The sequence below is a fragment of the Protomyctophum parallelum genome, assembly GCF_964188405.1.
Source record: "Protomyctophum parallelum genome assembly, chromosome: 4".
Classification (NCBI taxonomy): Eukaryota; Metazoa; Chordata; class Actinopteri; order Myctophiformes; family Myctophidae; genus Protomyctophum; species Protomyctophum parallelum.
In genome coordinates this window covers 31742311-31766529 of record NC_139700.1, presented here as the reverse complement: position 1 = coordinate 31766529, position 24219 = coordinate 31742311, and the positions used below count along the sequence as shown (strand labels likewise).

Here is a 24219-nt window from a genome sequence, read left to right as displayed (position 1 = left end):
TCTCTTATATTTAGTTTTTCAAAAATAAGAAATTCAAAAATAGCCGTTGCTCCTATAAAGAAATGGCCAACTTTAGGGACTCCAGGGACTCTCTTGACCTAGCCTTGACGACCTTGCAGGCTTATGCAAAGGTAATTTAGATGGCATGTTACTGTATGTAGACAGACCTGGCATCCTATAGTGTGTATAGTTTAAATGTACAAATTGTAGTTTTTGTACTATGCCATTGGATTTTTTTGAATTTTCTTTTTTGTTCATGTCATGTGAAAGCAGGGAATCATAGCTTCAAATTGACATAATGGTTGTTCAGTTTGACCCACCAGTTTTGGAGATATGGCTTATAGATGTCTTACAGAAAACAGCGAGTTGAGAAAACAGGCTTGAAAGGTTCACTTCTGTGGACTCTAACATTTCACCTAGCTACATGTGTAAGCATTTATTTCATATCTACATGTCGATTTCAGCTCTGACACTTATTTCAGACATGCTCTAGTATGTGAAGAGTCTGCCTGTGCTATTAACTCATTTTGTGAAGAAAAACAAAAAAAACAAAAAAATCTCCTCTGGTGAAAAGCTGGAGGTTGCGTGATGGCAGGCTCTCAGTCAAATCTGGTCACATATGTTGTATAAACGGATGGGTTTGTGGCTCTATAATCAAGATGTGCATCTTCTCTTGTACGTGTCCTCTCGTTCTACAGTGAGCCTGTACAACTGCTCCATGGGCAGAAAAGACTGCAGCTTGTGTAAGAACACCGACCGCAGGTACCAGTGTGTGTGGTGCGCCCGGCGCAAGGCATGCGTTTATGACAAGCTGTGCACCTCCGACCAGCACGGAGGAGCCGAGGACCCCAACAATACAGACTGCCCGGACCCCCAGATTACTGATGTGAGTAATATATGTGATGGACAAAGTATACCTACTCCCAGTACCCGAGTTAAAGTGTAGTATGTATGTATACTTCTGGTCAGTGACGTAGACTCTGTGGGGGTGTCGGGGCTCCAGCCCCCATGAGGAATTAGACCTGAATATATATATTCGCCTCGGTTCGTCCCGTTTGTACCGGGCCAGCTCGCGCCGCGCCCGTTCGCGCAATTCTCGTCTTTGCATTGACTTTGTATGTAATCGCACCGCTCTAACCATCCAAGTCCTCTTCTGTCCTCACTGTCCGGGCCCGCCGGGGGTCGGGGGGGGGGGGGGGGGGGGGGGGGCAGTCCGTCCGTCCGTGTGTCCGTCCGTGTGTGTGTGTCCGTGAGCAGCTAATCTCCCGCACCGTTAACCCGGTCGATGCCAAATTTTGCACACACACTCCCTGGATGCCAACGATGAACCTCTGCCCCAAAATTTCCAGAACGGCCTATAATAGCGCCACCAGGAGGCCGCTTTGTGCAAAACAAGTTTTTGCACAGTACACCTACACATTTTGTCCAAACATCGCGCAAATTGGTACACAGTCTCTCTAGAGCAATTCAACGAAACGGGCCTTTCAGATTTCTCAGACTCCATCCTGATTGGTTAAGATTGGCTTCCAAAGTTCACAGGAGTGCTCAGTTTCAAACAAAATGCTGCAAATCATGAACAGATCGCGTGATTTCCGTGAAATTGTGCACGCACATTCCCACTAGGCCGAGGAAGAAATGCCACATGAACAATTTCAACTCAGCCTCAAGGTGGCGCTATAACTGGCCGAAAAGTGTTTTTACCTCTAATTTTCATTGTTTTGTTCCACTTTTGCTGTGGCAATGTAAACGTCACACACACACACACCCAAACATGTTTAAATTACTCCTAAACATTTTGCCAAACATCACACACTCTCCTATCCTCCTGGTGGAGACCTGTGCCCAGAAGGGCACTTTTTCTAGTTGTCTTTGAAATGTGCAGTGCAGTGGAGTGAAAGTCATAAGCGGCCAAAAAATACAAATCGTCTCCATGTGTCGGGTGGAAACCTCACATGTCCAAAACTGTCCAAAACCTGCAAAAGTATAGCTGATCTGCAAGCTGATCTGCATGTCTCTTCACACCACGTTTTGAGCTTGCAGATCTGCTACTTTTGATACTTTTGTGTGACGCTGTAGATCCAGAGCCATAGAGTAAAACAGAGTTATGACATTGAGGGGGCAGAAAACAGCCCGGTCACGTGGTTCATGTAATTTGTTTGTCACTGTAAAGCCTATAGACTATAGACATAGATATAGATGCATTCTGTAAACTTCCGGTTCAGGCCTTTGTCACTATTAGAAGTCTATGTAGAAGAGACTTATTGGACTGGCCCCATGAAGTGAACGGAGTTGTTGTAACTCTGTCTTACTCTATGGCTCTGCATGGTATGATCAAGTATAGGGCGTTCATTTATGAAAAATATGGAGATACCAGTAAGAGGTTGATGCGCTACACCAACACAATACTCCAGTAAAGTGCAGATACTGTACTTGGTTACAGTCTTGTAGCTGTGATGCGGTCCGCTCCCATTGAAACGTGACCTGAAGAGCACACATGTACTGTATGTATGTGTAATTAGCCGTGTAGGGCTATTGACCCTGCTGATTGGGTTATTGATTGGAATGGTCTATTGATTGGCTTTCATTCTCATTACTGACAAAGGAGGTGTGTGTGTGTGTGTGTGTGTGTGTGTGTGTGTGTGTGTGTGTGTGTGTGTGTGTGTGTGTGTGTGTGTGTGTGTGTGTGTGTGTGTGTGTGTGTGTGTGTGTGTGGCTGATTGATGGTGGCTCATCGTCATGACATCCATCATTAAATGTTCCTCACGTGTCAATAGCACTGTGCTGCAGCTGCACAGACACACACATGCACACTGTAGCAGCTATTCACAGCCTGTTGGCCGTAAGGGTACTGCAGGTGGGACCCTGTATAATTGGTAAAATACAGTAAATACCTAAATTGTATAATGATGGAGAAGCGCTGCGGGGGCCCTTAATTATGTCAAACTGAGGACAGACTCTTTGGAGAGGGTTTAGTTTCAGGACTTTTCTGTTCCTTCCCTTTGCAGACGTAACCGTGACCTATAAGGCGGTAGATTAAAGAAGAAGGTGCAAGGCAGCTCTGTTCAGTTCAAGTAGAAAATCCTTTATTATCCATAGCAAGGAAGGAATTTAAAAAATGCAGATGAAATGCATTTTTTCTTTAAAAGAAATAGTTTTCAATGTGATACAGATGAACAGGAACTTAAAGAATACAGTACCCCGCAGGAAAATACTGTACAGAAAATATTTTGTACCGGGGATGGGACTGCCCACCCCCACCCGCCCATTCAAGATTTGTGCTGTTAAAATGTTTCCAAAATATTCCAATATTTTAAGCTCACAAATCGTTTCATCACAACACGTTGTGCACTTGTAGATATTGTGAAATAGCTGATGTAGATATTAAACTGATTTTGATGCTATAATATTGAAGATGGAATGCCGTGACCCCCCCCCCCCCCCCCAAAAAAAAAGACATGATCATCAGGTACTATGTTTATACTAGGAGAAAGTTTTTTCATTTAAGTGTACAGAAAGTGTTAAAATTTTGTTTTTATGTGGCCATGGTTATCACTGAAGCTGCACCCACAGATAGCAACATCTGTGGGTATGATATAGGGGGAGGTGTTAGGTCACTATATCACTGTCATTTCAATTGGGCCTTTTGACTCAAAGGCTTTCAGCTTTCAGGAAGAAACCAAAAATACACAGGGAAGTCATATATTTCAATATTCTAACCACACCTGGGGGTCTATTAGAGTAATGTTAACTCAATAGACGTATACAAAACAGAAAAGTACAAAAATCACAGCTCTCCATCTTTAACTATTTTCACTGGAGCTATTTCCCCCGAGGAACCCCTGACCCCGCTATAAGAACTGATGTAAAGGTGATTTTCTTCTTCGTGCAGATCATCCCACGGTTCGGCCCCATGAAGGGAGGCATCTCCATCACTATACGAGGCTCCAACCTGGGCATCCACAAGGAAGACATTAAGAGCATCAAGGTGGTGGGAGAGCCCTGCAACCACCTGACTGACAAATACTCAGTCTCCACCAGGTGATTATGCACGCACGCACACGCACACGTGCACGTGCACGTGCACATTCTCCCTCTATCTCGTTAACTTTTTTTCACAGTCTTTCTTTGAGATCCATGAGGGCTGCGTTTGCCTTGAAGTGGCTGCGTGCAGATATGCAGGATTAGCTTATTATTATGCCCAGCCTATTGATCAAACGGGTCCTTCGAGAAACAGGACCATTCTCTGTAAGTGGTATTGTAGCCAAATCAGTTCTCCTCACATATAGATTCTCATCTCGCCTGTGAACCATGTAACCATCATTCTCCGCTGACATATATTCCCTTACGAAATGTACATTTATCTTCTTATACATCAATGAATTGACACTATTCTAATTCTGATCATCATTCGGATGTTAGGTTCTTAGCTTGCTTATGATCCTTGATGAATATTGTGGACATCACTGAACAACATCTTAAAGCGTCACACACACAGTCAGTCAACTTAGGTGGGTATCAATGTTCAACTCAAATTATTCCTTTCACAGGGGAAACTGTCACTGGTGCGGTTTCTCTCCCTATCCGGGACAGTTCTATAAAGCTCTACACAGGGTTCCAGTAGTAGAGTAGTAAATAATTCGTCATATTTCTTCTGCGGGGTATTTCCAGTCCAGGGTTGCCTGTGAGTGAGAACAGCTATTAGTGTCTTCATCTTAACGGCAATTTAAGAGGGAGTGTGTGAGTGTAACCTACCGTCAGCGTCAGCTTCAACATTTTAGTTGACGCAGGATCGGAGCGCAGCCGTTGCGTAATCAGTCTGATTGACCAGGAAGATTGACAGGTATCTGTGCTCAACAATGACGCCGAGGGCGGGGCGTGGTCTTCGGGGCTGCGTTGACACTCTGACGCTCCACTGACTCCTGTTGGGGGATGCGACATCCCACAATATATATACTGTATATATATATATTCATCAAGGATCATAAGCAAGCTAAGAACCTAACATCCGTCTAACAGTAGAATATCTGTACAATGACACTATGTGTATAAAGTAACACTATAGATTGCTATGTAATATCTTATCTCATTTACATAAGTTTAGCCGTTGCATACATAGATATTAAAAACATAGATGCCTCATTGGCCGCTGCAGTTCGTTGGAGCCATGTGTGTTGAAGGAGGGACGGAAGAATTTACACTGGGAGAGGAAGTACACCGGAAGTGTGGAAGGCACGTTACGTCACGCTGCCACTCAAGTGATTACTGGCCAATCACAGCGCATCTTTTCCGGGACTTACAGACCCGAACATGCGTTCTGTGACGCACGCTCATGCTTCCGCTGGGCTTGATCGCAAGGAATCTCGGGAAAGTTTTGCCCTCCCTGGAGCACATACGCTCCAGCAGAGCCGGAAAAGGTGTCTATGTTTATATGTCTATGGTTGCATCCATACGCCTGTAAGGTCGTCAAGGCTAGCGCAAGTGCTACGTCAAGTGCTGCGGGCTAAGATGGAGTCAACAACTATCTATATTGTTCACCATTGTCAGTGTGGTGTGGTCTCTGCCATCCACTTGAGTTGTAACTATTTTTAAAGCTGTATCTTTAGTTATAGTGCTCACTGCTTAGTGTACTGTGGATGGCCCATAAAGCTGTGTTTTTACAAGAGTTATTAAATTATAAGTGCAACATTGCTAAATGCATTGCTCTTGAGTCCAAGTTTTAATAGCAAATGTGCCATGGATATTACAGCCCAAAGGCTGTAATAAGTAAATTGCATTAACACATGCAATTAATTTGAAATATTTAGCACATTAATAAGAAAACTACATAACTAAGGTGAGGTGCACGAATGTGGTTTTTAAGTGTATGATGTCAGCTGTTCATTGTCCTATAACTGTTCTTCTTTCTCTCGCACGCACGCACACACACACACACACACACACACACACACACACACACACACACACACACACACACACACACACACACACACACACACGCATATCTAGTCCCTGACGATACATACTGCAACCACATTACCATCACTTTAGGTCAAGTCCTAACTATTACTATATTTTTTTATCACATATATATTTCACTGTGTAGTTTGTCCCTGCTGCGCTTCCAATTGCTGCGGATGACAGCACAGTGTGAAGGCAAACGCACTAACGCAGCAAATTAAATACAGTATGCAGAGAATGACTTCTCTGCCCATTCGTATCGAGTCTACCGAATTAGAGGTGTGAATGCGACCTTTAGTCATGGCGTGTCACCCTGCTGAACATGAACATGCGTTCACACTTCACAGAGCCTCCGCCAATAGTTCTGATTGACTGACGGTATTCACAGAACAGAAGGGCTTTCCATCTCTCCCCTTGTGAAGCTTTTTGGCTTGACTTTTGTTCACAATGTCCTGGAAAACAGGACAACAAGTGCTGTTTGGAAATAATGTTATGAAGATGGGCGTTGTGGTCGTGCATCACGTCCAAAACACGGAAGACAGTTGACTTGCCTCAAGTAGCCTACCCACTGCTACAGTATATTATTATATCACAACATAATGTTATATCATTGACTTAAATGGCGTTATATAAGGATAGTATGAAAAGGTTAGGTCTTTTTCAGAAATGTGGACAACGTTAATTAAACATGCAGAGTGACTCGTTACCTGGGTTACATCATCTTCTGATACTTGAAAGTTTTTACATTAAATAATAATCCCGTAACGTGTAGTGTTTTGTTTCATTAGTGCGAGTGTGACAAAATAGGCTACAGCTTGTTGTTGTGGTTGTTACGCTGCTGCTCGTCGAACACGCGTGAATGGTAAAGATACAGTACCAAGGACTCCACCGTGATACAGATACAGTACCAAGGACTCCACCGTGAATGGTAAAGATACAGTACCAAGGACTCCACCGTGAATGGTAAAGATACAGTACCAAGGACTCACCACAGAAGTAACATGGACTCAAAGCTGTTTATGAACCACAATCACTGACGAATACTTGTATCTTAACTTTTCACTGCTGTTTGGAGATTCCTGGTCAAGCACGGTTATAGATTCACGGTCGGAAAAACTTGGGATTCCCTTTTCGCGTACCGGTGGGACATGGTTGGGAACCTTTGTCCTATTCAGACCGGGATCACCTTTTGGGGTTGTGCTATATATATAGAGCATAATAGCAACATTCAGAAAACTTCAGGTTAAACTGAATATCCAAATAAAGAAATCAACCCACTAAGACCTGGAACGCATCTGTCTCACCTTAGCTTTGACAATGTAACCATTATTTTAACCTTTAGCTTTAGCAGATCTACAAGCTCATAGCTTGCTACGAGCTTGTAGATCTACGGCTTTTTGAAAAATTGTGAAAATGTGGCACAAAAAAAATACTTTCACAGCAAACGTTTTTTAACTCATATCTTTTGCTTCTGGGGGGGTCCCCGGAACGACATGAAACTGTTTGAGAACCACTGACATAGAAACATATAGGTTCTTCAGAAAACTGTCATGATTTAGAAGACATTTTGTAGAATCTGGTCTAACGTCTTAATAGATTAAAATGTGTTCTCTCTCTCTCTCTCTCTCTCTCTGTCTCTCTCTCTGTCTCTCTCTTTCTCTCTCTCTCTCTCTCTCTCTCTGTGTGCAGTGTGGTGTGTGAGATCAGCCCTCTGAGCCCCCAGCAGACCACCCAGGGCAAGGTGGAGGTGGAGGTGGAGGGCGGCAAGAAGGGCATCTCCTCTCTCGACTTCACATACAGGGTAAACACACACCACCATTGATTTGGTTGAGTTTTAGTTATAGTCTTTTGACTAAAATGTTCTTTATCTTTCGACATCTGTCATCTGAAATGTTTTAATCGACTGAATTATCATAAGATTTTAGTCGACTGGATTTTGTCTAAAATATACACACTGTGTTGTGAGCTTGTAGTTCTGCTGTTTTCAGAGTGCAACACCCGAGCGCAAGCAACCATAAAATGACTTCTACTGGATCTCTTCTCCACTAGTCCATCCCTTTAGTCTAGTTTAGTTTAGTCTCACTTCCTTCCTGGACTCTCATTCAAGCGTTATTCATAGTCTGGATTTTTGGTGGTTAGGTGACCACCGAACTACAACATGACGTCACGGTGCCGTGGTGAAGAGCAAACCACCGCCCCAGCCCTTCTCTCTGTTTTTACTCACCACCGCTCAATGTTATTTCAGTGGTCACCCCACCACCGAAAATCCAGACTATGAATGAGCCTTAAGGCAGCCCTCTCCCTATCCACAAAGTGGGGTGAGTGCAGCAAAGCATTATGGTCATTGTAGGATTCCAGCAGTGAGACCAGTGTCCATGACATCACAGACACTTTGAAATACTATACTATCAAAAACACTTAGTTACCCACATAAAAACCTGAGGAAAGTGTTTATTGAGTTTGTTCCGCATATCTGCATGTAAACCATATCTGCAACATGCATCCTCATGTAAACCATATCTGCATGCATCCTCATGTAAACCATATCTGCATGCATCCGCATGTAAACCATATCTGCAACATGCATCCTCATGTAAATCATATCTGCAACATGCATCCTCATGTAAATCATATCTGCATGCATCCTCATGTAAACCATATCTGCATGCATCCTCATGTAAACCATATCTGCATGCATCCTCATGTAAACCATATCTGCATGCATCCTCATGTAAACCATATCTGCATGCATCCTCATGTAAACCATATCTGCATGCATCCTCATGTAAACCATATCTGCATGCATCCTCATGTAAACCATATCTGCATGCATCCTCATGTAAACCATATCTGCATGCATCCTCATGTAAACCATATCTGCATGCATCCTCATGTAAATCATATCTGCAACATGCATCCGCATGTAAACCATATCTGCATGCATCCTCATGTAAATCATATCTGCAACATGCATCCGCATGTAAACCATATCTGCATGCATCCGCATGTAAACCATGGACAAAATGTCTGGGTTACTTTTAAGAATTGTCTAGATACAGTACAGGTTCTTCTCCCCGACCTGCAACTATACACATGATTTTTCACAGTCAGCCCTTCCCTCACTAATATAGCCCTTCAGTACATGGATGGTTATAGATCATAATCAAGACAACACACATCTACATGTAATTACATGAAATCTAGTGTCCCTATTCTGGGGCAAACGCTCTGCGAAAATTGCAGATCTACAAGCTCACAACGGTGACCGTTGTGAGCCTAATACCATTTTTTTACAATGTGGTATACAGGGCATGAGCAGGGCACGCTTTAGTTTAGACATACAGTACTATTGGTCCAACGACAACCTACCTCAAACCCTAACCATAACCGCAAGCACGGAGCATCACTTGTTCGCCAACCTTAATACATGTTCGCCAACCTTAATCCAGTCGCCAACCTTAACGCATGTTCGCCAACCTTAACGCATGTTCGCCAACGTTAATCCGATCGTTTTCCGCATGTCGGTGTGCGCACCCCATGAGCGGTTGGTCAGAAACCTGAACCCACACGCACAATCTCACCTCAACTTGGAATGTTTGTCCCAAAAATGTACTTTCTGCTGATTTGGTTGTTTTATGTTTTCGATTATATTCCTATTTATAGAGGGAGGGCAAAATCCATTTGTATTTAATTATTAATTTATGTTCCACACTTGTTCAGTTATATTTATTATTTTATTTATTTACGTGCCCGGCTTCCCTTATCAGCGCAGCACCAAGGGCCATAGCATTTAAGTTGAATGTCCAAACACAATACCCTAATGCCAGCTGGTAAATTAGGTGCTAAAACGCCATCATAATACAATGGTAATGTCCCTGTTTCACACTTAATACGTTAACAGGTTACATTGTAGCTACTTAACCGGCTTTTCATATCTCCGGCGTCGGGAGCTCCCCTCGCCAGGGGAGTATGAAAGAAAGTGTTGGCTCAGCAAACTGAGGCTGCGAGGCAGATGTGGTGCGTGAATGTATGTGTGATGTTTGCTTGCTATGTGTGTGTGTGAGTAAGAGTGTGTGGGTGTGGGTGCGTGCGTGCGTGACTGAGTGCATGTCTTCAAGATAGAGACAGCGAGAGCTGAAGTGGGGTGGGGTGAGAGAAGGTCTGCATTGACTGCATATCGTCTGACTGGTGAACATCTTGTGTGTCCAAAACTGTTACTTAAGGATTCAAATATAACATCAGACCTGTCTGAACTGAGTGGTGCTGTTGGGTTGTCTGGCTATTGGTTGTCTCTTGTCTGACTGTTGGTTGTCTGACTATTGGTTGTCTGACTATTGGTTGTCTGACTTGGTTGTCGGCTCTCAGCTTCCCACTCTCAGCTTCCCAAAAAAGCTTCCCATCATGCACCTGTGCACAGTGTGAAGCTCAACAGCACCACTTTGTCACCTGTTGGTATACCCTAAACAGACAGACAGACATACCGTATGGACATAGGGATACACATTGCTGTTCATTGGAGTGGCTGCACCACTCAAAAATAGCAAAAATAGCAGACCGATGAGCTCGTGCGTGTACATGATTATATCTGAACTATCTGTATGTCATGTGTTGTCTGTTTGCTGTAAAATACTTTGAAAGCAGAGTATTAATCACATGAACCCCAGCCTCCCTATTCTGAGCATGTCATAATAGGCAAACATTCTGTAAAATTAGGTAAACATTTGGCTAAAAGTGCAGATCTAGATGCTCATAACGCATGTCAATGCGACGCATTGATGTTTTTATGATTACTGTTTTATAACCTGTCTGTAAAGCACTTTGTAACTATATGTTTGGAAAGGTGCTATACAAATAAAATTAATTCATTCAATTCATTCATTGAAGCTTGTAAATTGTGAGAGTACCCGTTCCACCCATCTGTCTGTGTCCCCTTTATGCCCATATGGAGATTTCTGTATCTGTCTCTCTGTGTCCCTTTATTCCTATATATGGAGTTCTGTGTCAGGCATGCCCAAATATGGAGTGTTGTGACGTCAGAACAGGCCAGCTCCATATATGAGCTTGGGCAGGGGCCCTGTCCAGAGCCTTGGCAGAGGCCTTTTGTGGTGGTTCTGGACAACCGTGGGTCCGACTGACTCTACACCGGGCACTGCACTCCCTGTGGTGGTGTGGAACGCGTGTGTAATAAGGGTCTTAATTAATTAATTATTTCGCCACTGGCAGTGGCGTAATAATTAATTAACTTTGCAAAGAGGTAGGAGCGCACATCAATAGTGGGGAGGTGCTCAACACGGGAGACAAAACTTTGAAAAAAAGAAGAAGAGGTCGCACAGATCGTAGTTGGTCACGATGCAAAACACTTTTATTTTAAGATGACCAACGTTTTGGCACAAAATGCCTTCTTCAGGGTGAACTTAACGTTTCAGCCCATCCATTTGACCACTTAACTTAACTCATCGATTGCGCAAAACGCTCTAAAGCGTTTTATTAATCTCGAGCGCCGTCTGCGCATCACGCTCTAAAGCGTTTTATTGGTGTTTTTACTGTATACTGTACATCAACTTCTCTGACGCCCGGACAACACATAATGTAACACTGATCATCTCCAGAAAGATCCGCTGTGAGATCCGGGAGTTTAAAGCCCCCCACCTCCTGAAAAGAGGCCTGGTCTAACCACATTCCAGGCATGCCGTATCCATTACGACGTACTGGGGAGGCGGCATCGCCGTCCTGCACACGGCATAGACCAACGCAGATCAGGGGATCTAAAATGGAGCTACCCATTTTCTAGTGTGTGTGAAATTTGTGAATACACTCGATTACCCTTCCCCTCCTGTTTCTACATGGTTTCTCCCGAGGCATCTCTCCATCGCATTACAGTTTCTTCCCCCCCCCCCCACTCATTCACACAGATCCACTCGACACAGCCCTCTCTAATTCTTTCCAACGACAACTCACCGGTCTGCCGCCTCATTCTCGGAAATATAAACCCGTATATAAACCAAGAATAATCTCCAACGGTCGATCGCCATTTCACGCACAGGTATACGCGAAACGAATGACGTATTCTCGAAGGACCGCCATAGGAGAAGCAGTATACATCTGACCAACTGTCTTTTTTTCGCCGTCGCGTCAGCCATGTTTGGACAAAGAAGCAGTATACTAGGCTAGCAGATATCACACCGTGGAACCCCCCCCCCACACTGCGAGTTGCGATCGATCGTTTTGCAGTTTGCAATGCTACTCTCATTCTCGGAAAAAAGATTCTCGGCAGTTGATCACCATAATCGCCATAGCGCCTTCGCCAGCCAATTGCAGTGATAAGGCGTCTGGGACGTAATCGACCCGTTTGTAATGGATAACTAATACAATCCTAAGCTGCGGAAGCCATCGTGTTGTCTGTCATTTTGTCGAAATCACAGCCAGCCGGGCTACGCTTATCGCTCCTGTGGTTCATGTCCAGACATGTCGTGGAACCCCCCCCCCCCACTGCGAGTTGAGTCGCTCCTGTGGTTCATGTCCAGACATGTCAACCTCTCAAGTCACTGTTATGCTATCAAACGATCTGTTGATTTTGTTTACTGAGACAATGATCACATATGTGCATAGAATCATCATCATCATGACGTTATCATGACAGGCAGATATAAACATAAATAAATTATCATATACATACTACACACTGAATGAAAGCCCTAAATGTCTAATTTTAGGAGGAAAACAAATAAAATACACATATCCCATATACTGTTTGTCAATACTAGACTATTGAATCCATTTCATTTATAAAATTATCTTTTTCAGAGAGAACTTTAGCCCATTCTGACCTGAGATCAGATTCATACGAGGTTTCCACTGGACACACACTGGTCTGATTAGAGAAAGCATGGACCTATAGAACTATTATTCACAAAATAAGGCATATAGCGACATGTACATACTATATACCGTATGAAACAGAAGACTCTCTGCTTTCATAAGAAAAAAACTAATACTGTAATAATAATAAAAATCACACCCATGTGAAGTGAGCAGTGCAATGTTGTGAAGTGAGCAGTGCAACATTGCACTGCTCACTTCACAGGGGTGTGATTTTCATTATTATTACAGTAGAAGTATTTTTCTTATGAAAGCAGAGAGTCTTCTGTTTCATACGGTATATAGTATGTACATGTCGCTATAGGCCTTATTTTGTGAATAATGGTTCTTCAGGTCCATGCATTTTCTGAAATCCTCTCTGGTGGGCGCAAGCTGCATTCAACAGCCAATTACTGACAAACTATACATGGGACCATGTGTATTTGTTTTCCTCCTAAAAGTAGACATTCAGGGCTTTCATTCAGTGTGTAGTATGTATATGATATTATTTGTGTTCATTTTTATATCTGTCTGTCAATGTCTGTCAACTTCAACCTTCCATATCTCTGCTGTTTTTTCAAAAGAGCAGCGTGCAGTGAAAAGCAGGTTTTAGAAAAAGGTCAATATCTCCAGAATGGAAGATGGTAGAATCATATTTTTTTTTTTAAATTGAAGTGGACTAGTTTGGCTTCCTTTTGATTTATGCAATGTGCGATGTGCTATAAGAGGCCCCTCGCTGTGGGCCCCTAAAAAGTTAAAAAGTCCAATGTTAATCGCTTAGCAGAAGCAATCCTGAGTAGAATTTCAAAAGTTAGCAATCAATGTGTTAAGTGGCCAGATGGGTGGGCTACAAACAATGTGTATACATTGTGTAATGTGTACAAGTGTCAAGTCGGCTCTGATCCAGAAAAGTTTGGGAACCACTTAAACCATAGGGTTTAAGTGGTTCTAAATGTATGTCTTCGTTCATTGTGTTATTCACTCTGGACCCCTCCCCCTCCACCATGCAGGACCCCAACCCCCAGAGTGTGCAGCCTACCAAGGGCCCCAAGGCCGGTGGCACGCTCCTCACCATCCGCGGCAAGCACCTGGACACGGGAACCAAGGACGACATCAGGGTCACAGTCGGCGATGTGGAGTGCACCGTGTAAGAATTCTTCACTTGAATATTGAATAACTTGAATACGGTAATTGTCATTCTCAGCCATAGACGCTGCAGACAATTCACGCACTTCAGGTGATAAGTTCTACTTGTTATTCAGACTTTGTGCTATGCAAATTTCCTCAGTTAGAGGCACCGAATGCGAAGGCCATGAATTGTTATTAGTTCATTTTTTTCCCCTCCCATGGAATGAAAATGGGATTGATCTCAACTCTTGGTTTCAGAAGTGGAAATCTTTTCTCCCCACATCCCATTATTTCCTTGCAGTGGTAGTAGATATAACAGTTATTTCTGTCTAAAACCGGTCCTCTGTGACATTTTAGGCTCAGGTAACGAGCTAGCGACGCAAGGATTTAACAAGCTGTCACGGCGCTGCCATGTCGCCGGCTTCTGTTGCATGCCTTCCGTCAAACGGCGACCTTAACGCCACCCCCATGTGCTGCTCGCTACTGCTGAGCACTACTCGAAGAAGCACGACTTAAAGGACCACTTCACTCATTTTCAACTTATCTTCACATAATTGGTCCACACTCATAAGATAGCACCATATACTATCAAGGGTGTGAGCACGACTCCAACTCAACATTACAGAGCTTTCTTATTGGGTGGACGGTCTGAAAGAGTTACTTTACCATACATCACTATAAGAAAATACCAGCACTCACAGAACTGTCTTTTTAAGGCACGCTTGGGTTAGGGTTAGGGTTGATGATGTCCTTGGTAGGCAGGTTTCTGAACTGGTCATACTGTAGCCAAACAGTGAGACACGGGTGAGTAGAATTGATGCCATCTTATAATGAGCATTAGTGAGGAGTAGCCCAGAACAAAAATACATTGCATGGATGCACCTGGGACGTATCCTCAGTCAAGGTCGTCTCGCGAACATCATACCCCTCACTCGGGTGCCCTAGCCGGGGTGATCAAGTCCCGACTAAGTCCCAGTAGCTAGCCTCGACCAGAACAGGGCCACACAATCCTTTGGAACTATGTGTCCAAAACCGTTACTTTTCAGGATTCAAATTCAAAAGTAGCAGATCTACAATCTCAAAACGTGTTGCGGGTTTGCGCTATTAGATGTCATTATTTTGTGTGATGCTGTAAGTAGGGGAGTTAATCAAAATAATAAATAAAACAGCAAAGATTACATTAACACCCTGCAAGACCCACGGTTGTACTATTGCACCATTTTTATTTTTATTAATTACTTAATTATAATTTTATGTTTTTCACCTAAACATCATCATTGATGTTCATTGTTTAGTCTTGCAATGCCATTGGTCATGATATTTGCATATAAATACCCCCCACAGAGGCAGAAATTCAGACAACTTCAAAATCTCTGGACTGTGCAATTTTTAACATATTTTTAACATATGACCTTTGATCTTTAACACTGATAAAACTAAGTAAAATGCCTGTAATATATATTTTTTGTGATCATTATAATGTCTATAACATGAAAAAAATGAAAAAAGAGGAACTAACCAGGTGCTCAATGGAGGTAGCAGGATGTGATAATGATAAAAAGGTGCTCATATGGATCAAAAAATGATAAAAAGAGAAGGATCCGGGCACACAAGGTTAAAAAATGAGGAACGCCTTTATTAAATTAAAGGGCAACTGCCAACATGTTTCGACCTAACAGGTCTTCATCAGGGCAAGAATGAAGGACAACATCAAACATACTCATTATATAGCAACAGGAAACACAGCTTTGCAATGACATAATCGGCAGTGTCAGAGGCACGTTGGTTAATACAGCCGTAATAACATGGACATGCCATTAGGCACTCAATCAACAGCTGACGCCACACATGTGTGTGACAGCCAGAGGAATATATAAGCAAAAAGCTAAGCACCAAATATTCGAACAGAAGGAAAATAACACTTTTTATTAGATCATAAAAAACAATAATAATAAACAGTAAACAGAAAATGAAAAAAACTAAAGAAAACACATACAATCAATATCTTCATTAAGACCAGGAGGGGTGAGAGCGTCTAAGGAATTAATCCAAAAGGTTTCTCGTTGATTCAATTTCCTTAGGCGGTCGCCACCTCTTGGAAAAGGTTTGATGTGTTCTATACCTGTAATTCTCAAGAGTGTGTCATTGTTGTTATGGCATTGGCTGAAATGTCTAGAAATTGGATATATTATTAATGCGAATAACATATTTGTGTTCAGCCAATCTATCCCTGAGGCTTTGTCCTGCCAATATAATTTTTTTTAGGACAGGTACGTGTAAAACGATATATTACGTGAGTAGTATTGCAATTGATGAAATCGTTAATCTTATAGGTTTTCTGTGTTTTGAAATCTATAAATGATTTAGTCTGTGAGACACTGGAGCAGTGGGGGCAACACGTGCACTTGAACATACCTACCTAATGGTTTGTTAAGCCAGGTCTGCTTTTTTACAGGTGGAAGGTAGCTGTGCATGAGTTTGTCCCTCAGGGTGGGGGCTCTTTTAAAAGAGAAAATAGGAAATAAACCTCTCAATCGACCAATTATTTTTTATAATGCGCTGAATGTGTGAAGACATGTTGTTGTATTGCGTGACAAGTAGCGGGCTTCCGTTTGTTTTTAGTTAGCAAGTCAGATCTGTCCAGGCTAAGTGCCTTGTTGCGCGCCCAAGCTACATTAACCGGTTTATAGCCTCTCTCTTTAAATCTGGTGGTCATGTCGGTGGCTTTCTGATTGAAATCACTGTCGCATATGCGGCGTATGTGTTGAAACTGTCCGAAAGGGATATTTCTTATGAGATGAGACGGATGGAAAGAGTCCGCTCGTAAGAGAGTATTTTTTGAAGTTTCCTTCCTAAACAAGGTAGTGTGAAGCATGTCCGATTCATCTTTAAATATAGTAAGGTCAAGGAAATTGATGCTCTGCTGCGAGTACTCAATCGTCAGTTTGATGTTTTTGTTTATAGAGTTTACATAGCGATGGAAGTCGAGTAGTTGAGTCTCAGAACCGTTGAATATAAACAGCAGATCATCAATGTAGCGCCCATAAAAAGTAATGAACTGATACCACGGGTTAATCGGAGTAAGAACATGCATCTCTTCCCAATGGCCCAAATACAAACAAGCGTAGTTGGGTGAAAAACATGAACCCATAGGGACCCCAATTAGTTGTTTATAGATCTCGTCTGTAAACATAAACACATTGTTGTGGATAATCCAATCTGTCAATGAAATAATAAAGTCAGTAGGAGGAAAAGCCTCCGTGGGTCTGTCAGATAGAAAATGTGTTAACGCATATAACCATCATTGTGATCTATGTTTGTGTAAAGAGACTCAACATCCATGGTCACCAGGAAGTGAGATTGACAATTGGTGAGACCAGACAACTTATTAAGAACATCAGTAGTATCTTCTAAAAATGACGGCAGTTTCTTAACATGGTGTAGAAATCAATAAATACTATGTTTTTGTTTACAACATAGTATTTTCAAAGCAATTATTCACATATATTTTCCCCCCCACAACCCCATGGCAGAACAAAATCTTCGAAGAAACATCACAAAACAATTAAAAAAATAATAATAATAATAACAACAACAAAAACACATTACATACAGACAGTTAAACAAACAAATGCACAATGTCCCATCACAGTTCGCTACCCATTTACCCTACCCTGATGCGCTGGTTGGTGCCTTGCATGGTTTCCGCCGCCATCGGTGTGTGAATGTGTGTGTGAATGGGTGAATTGATGCACAATCTATGTAAAGCGCCTTGGATGAAAGCGCTATATAAATGCACCATTTACCATTTACTTTCTCTGTCTGTGCAGGGAGCAGTTTGGAGGGGACATCACCTGCAGGACAGGAGAGTACAGGGTGGAGAAGGTGCCCTCCGACCTCCTCACAGTCACAGTAAATTATGGGAAGAGCACCACCACCTCCATTCCCAACGCTTTCCGCTTCTTGGAGAACCCTGTTGTGCTCGACCACCACCCTAAAAGCAGCTTTGACTGGTAAGTACGAGAGAAGCTCAGTGACACTTTCAATAACATTGGCTGGGTTTCGCAAATAAATGTTGGGTTGCACGTAGCTTGAACGTGCAAGCCTGTGTGTGGCCTAATTGGCTGCATGGCAATTTTTTGGGAAACACTGTCAAACACAACAACATCCTCGCCAACGTCCTCATTGCGCACGTAAGGCCTCCTGCATGAATACATTTAGAAGCAAACCCTAAAGCAGTGGTAACCAACCTTTTCAAGCCCAAGAGCCCATTTTATTCCCAATTGTAAGCCAAGATCTACCACTAAAACGTGTTAGAAAAAACACTTGTTTTTTTGCTATTTCTGACAGGCTCAATGCATGTGCACACATCCACACAAAGACTAAAGCTTAAATTAGAATAAATACTTATAGAAAGTTATATTATCAATGTCAAATAATATTAGAAATAAAAAATATTAGGACAAAAATACAAATAAACAAGTTTTTTTAAATAAAACCAAATGCAAAGGACATTGATTGCTTTTACAGCACAATATTTTGTTTCTCATTTCAATGAATATTCACATTGGCAGATGTTCAAATGACATAGGCATAACATGACCATATATATTTGCATAGATATGGTGACATACTCTCAGGGTCAGCCCACCTTTAATGAGACTGCTGTGACTGATTGATTGAAATATTTATTAACAGTTTGTAGAATTTACAGTACATTTTAAGCACAAACTCAATACAAAGACTGTTAACTGTGAGTGGACGACCCAATTAAGCATTACACTTGTTTACAACAGGGTCCACATTGTTCAATTCATCAAAATTCATCATGCACTTTATCTGCAAGCGTTTTGAAATCTGGTTCATATTTAGTGATTGCCAGTCTGAGGGTGTCATTAAGATGTGAGTCAGTCATACGAGTTCTAAACTTGGATTTTATTATTTTCATTTGTGAAAAGGCCATTTCACATAAGTACGTGGAACCAAAGTAGGCATGCAGCTTGAGTGCACACGACACAATCAGCGGATACTTCTCTCTGCTCACAAGAGACCAAAATTCCTTCTCTTTAGCTCTGACCTGCAGGTGACAGTCATTTACTAATCCAATAATCTCCATTTCAATATCTGCAAACACATCCTGCATTTTATCGGACAGCAGTTCAATGACAGTAGGCTCAGTAAAGAGGAAAGTGTTTGATACAAAAGCGCCGCGGCCTCGACACTCGCCTGAGTTTTCTGTTGGTGGCTCTGACGGAGTTCATTTGGGGAGTTGGTTTGTGGTGGCTGGGGAAAAAATAAAAAAAATAGAGCCGATTCTTTTTTTCCCCTCGACCGGCCCCGCTTGCTTCGTTCTAATTTTAACCACCCTCCTTCCTTCTCGACCCAAACTGCAACCTCCTCGCCGACTCTCTCTCTCTCTCTTATCCTAACGCGACCCCGGTCCCCGACGAGCAAACTGCGGACGGAAAGCCGCTGATATTCGGGTTGTTGTGAGGTGTTGTGTCACTACTGGCTTCCAGCTCCGTCTCGGTCTGTAGCAGGAGGAGCCAATGAGCCATTAACCAGTGGATGGCCCGAGACATGTCTCAGGCCATCACTGCGCGCTATTCTAAATACACGTTATACACGTTCTGTTGTGTATTGGCTGCCCGTCAGTCTGACACTTCGGGATCGACTTGAAAGGTTCCCGCGAGCTACTGGTAGCTCGCGAACCCCTGGTTTGTTACCCCTGCCCTAAAGCCTCTTTAGCCTACACACACCTGTCGACATGTGGCAGTAGTAAAACCATTCGCAGAGAAATGTGTGATGTGAGTGGTGACTTTCTTCATCAACTATATAATGCGCCACGTCTCTGCGTGCGTACATGTGTGCGTGCGTACGTGTGTGGACGGTTGTAATGCACGAACCACCACAAAAGGCTCTGCTCAGGCTCTGCCAGTGTGCCTAATGAGGCTAACTCCTTTCACCTGGGCCAGGCTCTGCCAGTGGGCCTAATGAGGCCAACACCTTTCACCTGTGCCATTTCCAACCTCTGACTCAGCCAATTGAGGCTCAAACAATCAGGATCTGCCAGTAGGCTGAATTGATTGTCAAGTACACTTTTCAGTTTGCAGTCTTCACACCAGGGGGGCAGTCAGACAGATATTCTGTGAAGCCACTAAGGAAATCTAACCTGACGCTGCCAGATGGGGGCGGTATTGGGTAACCATGTTCCCCAACACAGCACTCATCTGGGATCTCTCAGGGAGTTGAGCTGACACAAATCCGTTCCGTACCGAACCAATCAGCGTGAGCTAAGGGCGGGATATGTGCGAAACCGGATGTGAAGCTATATAGACACGTCAATATGATTGGTTGTGTTTGCACGCCCACACGGTGATAGACAGACGGTCCCATCCAATCATCTACCAAGTATCTTGAAAAAAAGGAACAGCCCCGTCATCGAATTTGCTTCCGCGATCCCAGATCCCAATAAGCTGTGAAACAAATTTGTGTAGCAAGCTTCTTGGATCTGGCAGCGTCAGGTTAAAGGAAATCGGGACTTCCTGAAAATTCATATAATGGCCTGTTGTGGCGCTGTCATTGGGCCCAAAAAAACCCATAGAAGTCCATGTATTTGGGCCCAACTTCACCTAGACTGTATTACCTTAATAAACATGGTCATGAATACTTTCTGCTTCCAGTCACTAGTTTAAAGTCTAATTTCTCATTTCATAATATTCTTTTTGGAAAATTATGGTACCATTTATTAAAAAAATTACCATAAAGCCGCGTATGTTCTGAGGGGCGTGGCTACCGTTACAGTTTATGATCGGGAGCCACCCCCCGTTCAGTCAAAATAAAAACCAACAAAGAAGAAGGGGGGAAGTCCCGCCTCGTTGTCTGGGCCAGCCAATGGCCAGTTGGGCCCAAACGGAGCCAGCCAATGGCCAGCTGCGGCCCAAACGGATCTACAAAGATGGCGACTTACAGTTCAAGGACTTACAGGCTTCATTTTACGTCTGTTACACATTTGTGTGTGTGTGTATTGTGCAAGTGAATTAAACTGAATAACATTCGATTGTGGGTTAATAAATATAGGCCTAGACAAGGAGGTTAAATGGGAGGCTATTGTGCAGTCAAAGTTACCAATACAAGCTAGTTAATTCAGCATTATTTTATTGACCGGTCAGGCCAGTATGGTAGGCCTACCAATATAGACCTCAGGCCTACCATAGGCCGAGGGGCCTCAGGCCTACCATAGGCCGAGGGGCCTCAGGCCTACCATAGGCCGAGGGGCCTCAGGCCTACCATAGGCCGAGGGGCCTCAGGCCTACCATAGGCCGAGGGGCCTCAGGCCTACCATAGGCCGAGGGGCCTCAGGCCTACCATAGGCCGAGGGACCTCAGGCCTACCATAGGCCGAGGGGCCTCAGGCCTACCATAGGCCGAGGGGCCTCAGGCCTACCATACCATTCCTCAGGTCTACCAATGCGTGGCACATCTAAGCACGGAATATCTATGTTCACAGTGAAAGGGGGTGTTGTTGAGAAGAACCACACTATGCATATTTCGTTTGGGAAACCCAGCCCTTGCCATGATGTATGCCTATTATACACAAAACAAGAATTACGGTTATGTATTCAATTTTGAAGAGATGTAATTTCAGTGAACGTGCAGTGTTTACATGATATACAGTATTGCCTGCCCTGAAACTTCACATTTACCAGCCCCACAAATGCCAGTAGTTTACTACTTACGTATGCATGACATGGTCCACTGCCAGGGCTAGCTTCCTAATGTTATTTAAACCAGTGTTTTAAATATCATTTTCATGTCAAGCAAATGACAAATGAATATGAATTTGTCCACAGATGGCCCCCATCTAAACATATGTTGTGCCAATGCCAGCCGTCCAAGGGAACCCCCTTACTAGATTTGTGTTGTTCTGTATCTCTGTATCTTCATGTCTCTTTCTTCCCTTAAAATTTATGTTATAATAGCTTTATATCTGACAGGCAGTGTGAAGTTGTGAACACAGCATAAAAGGTGCTGTGTCCACCGAGACATATTTGTGTTTTTACTGAGCAACGGGAACATCTGTTTTGCGCTATATATGCATGATTCACATGAAATCTTTGAAACTCGTGCATTAGGAAGCATTTTCAGGGGAGCGCATGTGGGTTTTTTTTCCCACCTGGGAAGAAACACTTTGGTGATCACACACAGCCTATAACCCTCATGGTCTAAAATAAACACTTTGGTGATCACACACATCCTAACCCTGGTCTAAAAGCCCGCTAGCAGTGAGTTCCAACGCTGTACTGCTGCTGTACACCTAATCAGATCAAAAAGGACCCTTAAGCCCAAACCACACCAAAGGGTTGGGTTGGGAAGACAAAAAGTTTGCAGTTGCAATGAGTGGCATTGTTGTGGTTTTACCTTAAAAAAACATTTTTACTCAACCCTTTGGTGTGGTTTGGGGGCTTTAGAGCGTCTAAAAATGAAAGAGGGAGTGTATTGTATTATTCATTGAAGGATTCATTGTAAGCCACAGCAAAAGCTTAAAAGTAAAATAAAATAACATGAGGACGATTCTACAAATACCTTCTAAATCTTGACAGTTTGTCGTTTGTCATTCTCAAACATTTTCATGTCAAGGACCCCCCAAAACTATATGTAATTGGCCGCTGACCCCCATCTCAAAATAAGTTGTTCCACATGGACCCCCCCCCCCCCCAGAAACAAAGATTTGAGTAAAATGTTTTGGCTCTGATAGAATACAGTATATAAAGATTTGCGCCACATTTTCAGGATTTTTCAAAAATAGCAGACCTACTGTACAAGCTCGTACCACGCTATGAGCTTGTAGATCTGCTATTTTTAAATAGCTAAAGTATAACACAAGGCTTAAAACACCAAAAGGGGTTCCCGCCCAAAACGCTAAACGAAAGGCCATGTGGTCACTATCATCATTAGGGTTCATCCTCTGAAGCATGAAGCTGTACTGCAAGTTCCATGTCATGTCAGCCAGTAGTTCTCAACATATCTTGTTGTTTGTGATCAACAAACCAACCAATTCAACCCACATTGTGATTTGTTGTGAGCGTGTAGCTACTTTTCGCTATAAAAACGAATGAAAGTGAAAGTGGTTAAGTGTGTCTGTGGTTTATTAGCCTCGGAAACCCAGAAATTTTATTTCCAGGGAGAAAAATAAAAGTCTGCAGGTCCACTTCAATTCGGCATAGAGTAGCGCAAACGTCGATCACTCCCTCCTTGCTCGTCGATCACTCTGCTGATTTCTGATCGTCTGCACCTTTGTTAAATTGACGCACACACGTACACACACACACACACACACACACACACACACACACACACACACTCCTCTCTCTCTCGCTCTAATGAATTAGTCTCATGTCGCGCAGCTGCATCTAGATTCTCCCGGGAGATGCCTATATAGAAAGCATTAGGCTAGTGGTTTATAGATATTGAACCAACAAAAGCTTATGAAGTAACTATAGTTGGATCCATTTTAACTCAGGTTCATTTTTGACATTTCCTGTAATGTCCGGTTTCCACCGATGATTAAACTTGCTCAGGATAAAAACTTAATTATTGTGCATAAGGGAAGTAATGCACGTTTACGGCTGTCCTCAACCTTGCTCCACGTCTTTCATTAGAGGAAACTTTTGTTCATTAAAAACAAAGTCGGTTCTGAGTAGCTGGAATATTTTAGAAACGCACGCTCCCGATTGGCTAAAAAGTGGGAACCCATTCGCCGGGCTGAATGATCAAGCGTCCCGGCAAGAAAATCAGACAACTTTGAAATTAGCCCCTTGTAGGCCAAGCTAATTTGTTTTCATCTCCTGTGGAAACTCGCTCAGGTGCAATTTACAAGCGACGTCTGTAATCCCTCAATTTTAAATACGCGTCTGCCTCTTGTTTGTTGGTGCGTCTATGCCTGCGCATATATGCATATTTATTTGCCTGTAATCTGCGTCGATATGTCTGCTGCGGGTGTGATTGGTAAAATGGAAAAGAGAGAAAGAATGTTTTTCGAAGATCATTTAGAAAGTCTCAAGGGGAAGGACATTTATCACCAAAGGCATGGATTGAAAGGTGGATTGAAAGGTACATTTTCTAAAAATGTAGATCTACAAGCTCACAACGAATCGCAGCGTGACACGTTGTGAGCTTATGAATCAGCTATTTTAGCCAAAATGTAACATGGGGCTAAAGTGGTTCACGAGTATAGAGAACCGAAGACTGACATCACTGCTGCTAGAGGCCACTA

General features: G+C 42.9%; 1 protein-coding gene across 1 annotated transcript in view; it reads left to right on the top strand.

The window, feature by feature from the left end:
• The window catches only part of plxnb2b (plexin b2b), a 235545-nt gene that overhangs the window by 155717 nt on the left and 55609 nt on the right, over window positions 1-24219 (top strand). Inside the window, exons 15-19 of the mRNA XM_083763407.1 lie at window positions 699-886; window positions 3890-4038; window positions 7648-7759; window positions 13827-13963; window positions 17775-17957. Of these exons, the coding sequence (XP_083619533.1) occupies window positions 699-886; window positions 3890-4038; window positions 7648-7759; window positions 13827-13963; window positions 17775-17957 (769 nt within the window). The remainder of the gene's footprint in view (window positions 1-698; window positions 887-3889; window positions 4039-7647; window positions 7760-13826; window positions 13964-17774; window positions 17958-24219) is intronic.